The 4,480-nt window shown below is 37.9% G+C and overlaps 1 protein-coding gene across 1 annotated transcript; it reads left to right on the top strand.

Moving 5' to 3' along the window:
• On the top strand, positions 1–2,358 carry ndufb8 (NADH:ubiquinone oxidoreductase subunit B8). Its single transcript, XM_079261120.1, has 5 exons — positions 1–135; positions 382–508; positions 690–789; positions 1,768–1,923; positions 2,197–2,358. The coding sequence occupies exons 1-5, from the start codon at positions 3–5 to the stop codon at positions 2,287–2,289; spliced, it is 609 nt and encodes a 202-aa protein (XP_079117246.1). The 5' UTR covers positions 1–2; the 3' UTR covers positions 2,290–2,358.
• The last annotated feature ends 2,122 nt before the right edge of the window (positions 2,359–4,480 follow it).

The following is a 4,480-nucleotide window of genomic DNA, read 5'->3' on the forward strand; positions in this document are numbered from 1 at the left end:
GCATGCGTACTTTTCATTCCGTCAGACAACAGCAGCCAATAAACATGGCTGGTGTTGGTTTCCAACGATGGGCCCGAGCACTCGCTAAAGGAAAAGGTCCTGGCATTTCAGCCCTTTTGTCGGGCTGTAGAGCTGGTCAGTTGTGTTTTCATCTAGCGTCCATTTTTTATATAGATCGCAATATTTTAGATTTTAGCCGGAATCTTTAGTTTGAAGCCTCTCACGGACGTAACCTTGACATGCTAATGTTAGCTTGGGATTGTTAAGAGCTATTGTTAATGGTTGCAGCCGTATACAGAAACATTGCAATGATGTTTTTTTTAGGCTTTGTGCTTTATCTGTGTGTTGTTTCATTCTCAAATTATTATGTTGCTGTTTCAGCCTCTGGTGGGACGAAAGGCAGTATGCCTGGTCCATACCCGAAGACTCCAGAGGAGATAGCTGCAGCTGCAAAGAAATACAACATGAGGGTAGAGGATTATGAACCATATCCCGATAATGGCGAGGGGTAAGTTTTTATCTCGAAATCACTGCTTCTTTTAAAGAATATTATGTTGTCGGACTGTCGTTCTTCTAATGTAGATTTAGTTAGATGTGCATTGTATTCATGCTTACCACAATACGTTTACTGTTAGCTGTCAGTCATCAGCAAAACTGAGTAACGATATACCTTTATTTTGTGTTTATAGCTACGGTGACTATCCAAAACTACCGGATAGGTCTCAGCATGAGAGAGACCCCTGGTACCAGTGGGACCACCCTGACCTGAGAAGAAACTGGGGAGAACCAGTAAGACCGTGATTTTGGCTATGAATTGATGGGGTTGTTGTCACTATAAGTCACAAATAGAAATCTATTACTACAAGCCGGGGAATTATAATTAGGCTTTGTGAAAACACAATATTTGCTGTAATGTGTGTGTGCTCATTTAAAAAAAAAAAAAAAAAAAAATTTGCCATTAAATATGGTCATATAACATTTAATGAATCACATTTACAACATCACAACAATCTCCTCTTACAACCTTCTAAGTACAAAGTAAAAATAGTGAGAGATATAGTGAGAGATATGTTTTATCCAGCATCCTGTCCTGTCACATATTTTTTATTCCGAGAATTATTGGGTAAACAATTTGCTGACCGCTTAGGCAAACTATTTTTGTTTGTTTTTTGCCTTATCATCTAAGTCTAACCTTCTAAAGGGACTTTATCATCAAACAATCAAATACATCTGTTTCTCAAAACTCATGTTTATCTACTTGCATCCAAAATTTCAAATCTGGTGTTGAAAATCTTAAATTTATACTAGTTTTAATTTCCTATTAAATCCTCTTTAACTTAAATTCACCTCCTGGAGTTTTTTTTTTATTAATCACATGAAAAAATATAAATGTAATCTTTGAAAAATATATATAATTACAACATAATATACTAAAGGTCATGTATTTTTTCAGCAGTTTAGGAATGTACATATTTCATATTGTACAATCTTTATTTAAATATTGTTTATGCATTATTATGTTTTGTCAGGGTGCAACATTTTGGGTTTGATCTGCTGAGCTAGATAATACATTTAAAAGTTAAAGGATATACTAAGTTGTTCAGTGTTCAGTTGTAAGTTTCAGTGTTGTTACATTGACATACAATTTTTTTCCTCAAACTAGCTTTTCTGCACACTTGCACATTTTCTTAAATGACTAAACAAGTTGTTACGGTTCTTTAAATTTGCTCATGAGATTTGATCACTAACTGTTCTCTCTGTTTTCAGATACACTGGCATTTCGACATGTACATTAGGAACCGTGTGGATACATCTCCCAGCCCTGTGCCGTGGTCCACAATGTGGAAACAACTGTGTGGTTTCATTGGATTCATGTTGTTTATGTTCTATGTTGGAGAGAAGTTTCCAGCCTACCAGCCTGTTGTAAGTACATACTGTTATAAGAATATTTATCATTTAAAATTTAAAGGCACAGTGGACATGTCACAGGTCTTATAGAGTATGTGCAGACCTTTATTAATTCTTTCATGTTAGCACTCTAAAAAAAAGAAAATTATGTATCCAATATATTGAAAACTGATGAAAATATTATCATCTTGTGTTATGCCATACAACTAGAAAATACTTTTTGTAAACAGTAGTTGAGTTATTTGAAAATATGCACATTTTCATTCAGTGATTCTGTTTCCATTTCAGGCTCCAAAGCAGTATCCCTACAATGACCTGTACTTGGAGAAGGGAGGAGATCCTGAAAAAGAACCAGAAGAAATAAAACATTATGAAATATAATGTTCCAAAATACAGTTCTAATTGTGTATATATTTATGTCTAAAATAAAGACTTCCGAATAAAGTTAAATATTTTGTCTATATTATTTATTCATGTCAGAAGAAAGTAGACTTTACAATCTCTCGCTCTCTCTCTCTCTTTATGCATATATGTATGCACTGCTTAAAAAAAAATAAAAGGAACACTTAAACAACACAATGTAACTCCAAGTCAACTACACTTCTGTGAAATCGAACTGTCCACTTAGGAAGCAACACTGATTGACCATTAATTTTACATGCTGTTGTGCAAATGGAACAGACAACAGGTGGAAATTTTTGGCAATTGGCAAGACACACCCAATAAAGGAGTGGTTCTGCAGGTGGTGACCACAGACCACTTCTCAGTTCCAATGTTTTGCAATTTTTGAATGCTGGTGGTGCTTTCACTCTCGTAGCATGAGACGGAGTCTACAACTCGCACAAGTGGATCAGGTAGTGCAGCTCATCCAGGATGGCACATCAATGCCAGCGTTGGAAAAAAGGTGCAACCAGGAGACGAGGAGGCCGTGGGAGGGGAACAACAGCAGCAGGACCTCCTTTGTGCAAGGAGGAACAGGAGGAGCACTGCCAGAGCTCTGCAAAATGAGCTCCAGCAGGCCACAAATGTGCATGTGTCTGTTCAAAAAGTCAGAAACAGACTCCATGAGGGTGGTATGAGGACCCGACGTCCACAGGTGGGGGTTGTGCTTACAGCCCAACACCATGCAGGACGTTTGGGATTTGCCAGAGAACACCAAGATTGGCAAATTCACCACTGGCGCCCTGTGCTCTTCACAGATGAAAGCAGGTCCACACTGAGCACATGTGACAGACATGACAGAGTCTGGAGACGCCATGGAGAACGTTCTGCCTGCAACATCTTCCAGCATGACCGGTTTGGCAGTGGGTCAGTAATGGTGTGGGGTGGAATTTTGGATCTTTGGAGGGCTGCACAGCCCTCCATGTGCTCGCCAGAGGTAGCCTGACAGCCATTAGGTACCAAGATGAGATCCTCAGACCCCTTGTGGGACCATATGCTGGTGCGGTTGGCCCTGGGTTCCTCCTAATGCAAGACAATGCTAGACCTCATGTGGCTGGAGTATGTCAGCAGTTCCTGCAACACGAAGGCATTGTTCCCCAGACCTGAATTCAGTTGAGCACATCTGGGACATCATGTCTCGCTCCATCCACCAACGCCAAGTTGCACCAGACTGTCCAGGAGTTGGCGGATGCTTTATTCCAAGTCCGGGAGGAGGTCCCTCAGGAGAACATCTGCCACCACATCAAGAGCATGCCCAAGCATTGTAGGGAGATCATACAGGCACGCGCAGGTCACACACACTACTGAATCTCATTTTGATTTGTTTAGAGGACATTACAAAAGTTGGATCAGCCTGTAGTGTGTTTTTCCACTATAATTTTAAGTATAACTCCAAATCCAGACCTCCATGGGTTTATATATTTCACTTTCTATTAATTTTTGTTTGATTTTTGTCAGCACAAAGTATTTAACGAAAATATTTTATTAATTCAGATCTACAATGTGTTACTTGAGTGTTTCCTTTATTTTTTTTTTAGCAGTGTGTGTGTATGTGTGTATATATAATTGTGTGTGTGTGTGTGTGTATGCATTTGCATGTATCTCAATATATGTATGTCTATATATATATATATATATATATATATATATATATATATATATATATATATATATATATATATATATATATATAGCCCTGCGATGGACTGGCGAGCTGTCCAGGGTGTACCCTGCCTGTCACCCAAAGCCGGCTGGGATAGGCTCCAGCTTCCCCGCGACCCTGAATTGGAATTAGCGGTTTGGAAAATGAATGAATGAATGAATATATATATATATATATATATATATATATATATATATATATATATATATATATATATATATATATATATATATATATATATATATATATATATATATAATAAACCATCATAAAAAACCAAAAAAGGTTCAGATAACGTATCAGATATAAACATGGATTTAATTGGCCCTTTAGTAATGAATGTTTAGGATACATGAATGTAGGCAATTTTGGATGTTGTTGGGAGGTATTGGAGTCATTGGCCACTTCGACATTAAAACTGTCCATGTCGGCCACCGTAATGTAGTGACAACACGGCAAAGCACTTTG

This window comes from Telmatherina bonti (genome assembly GCF_933228915.1).
Source record: "Telmatherina bonti genome assembly, chromosome: 21".
In the NCBI taxonomy this organism is placed as follows: Eukaryota; Metazoa; Chordata; class Actinopteri; order Atheriniformes; family Telmatherinidae; genus Telmatherina; species Telmatherina bonti.

Coding starts and splice junctions, on each gene's coding strand:
- ndufb8 (XM_079261120.1), top strand. CDS start 3: ATGCGTACTTTTCATTCCGTCAGACAACAGCAGCCAATAAACATGGCT. Junction 136..381: donor TTTGTCGGGCTGTAGAGCTG/GTCAGTTGTGTT, acceptor TTGCTGTTTCAG/CCTCTGGTGGGACGAAAGGC. Junction 1,924..2,196: donor TTCCAGCCTACCAGCCTGTT/GTAAGTACATAC, acceptor TTTCCATTTCAG/GCTCCAAAGCAGTATCCCTA.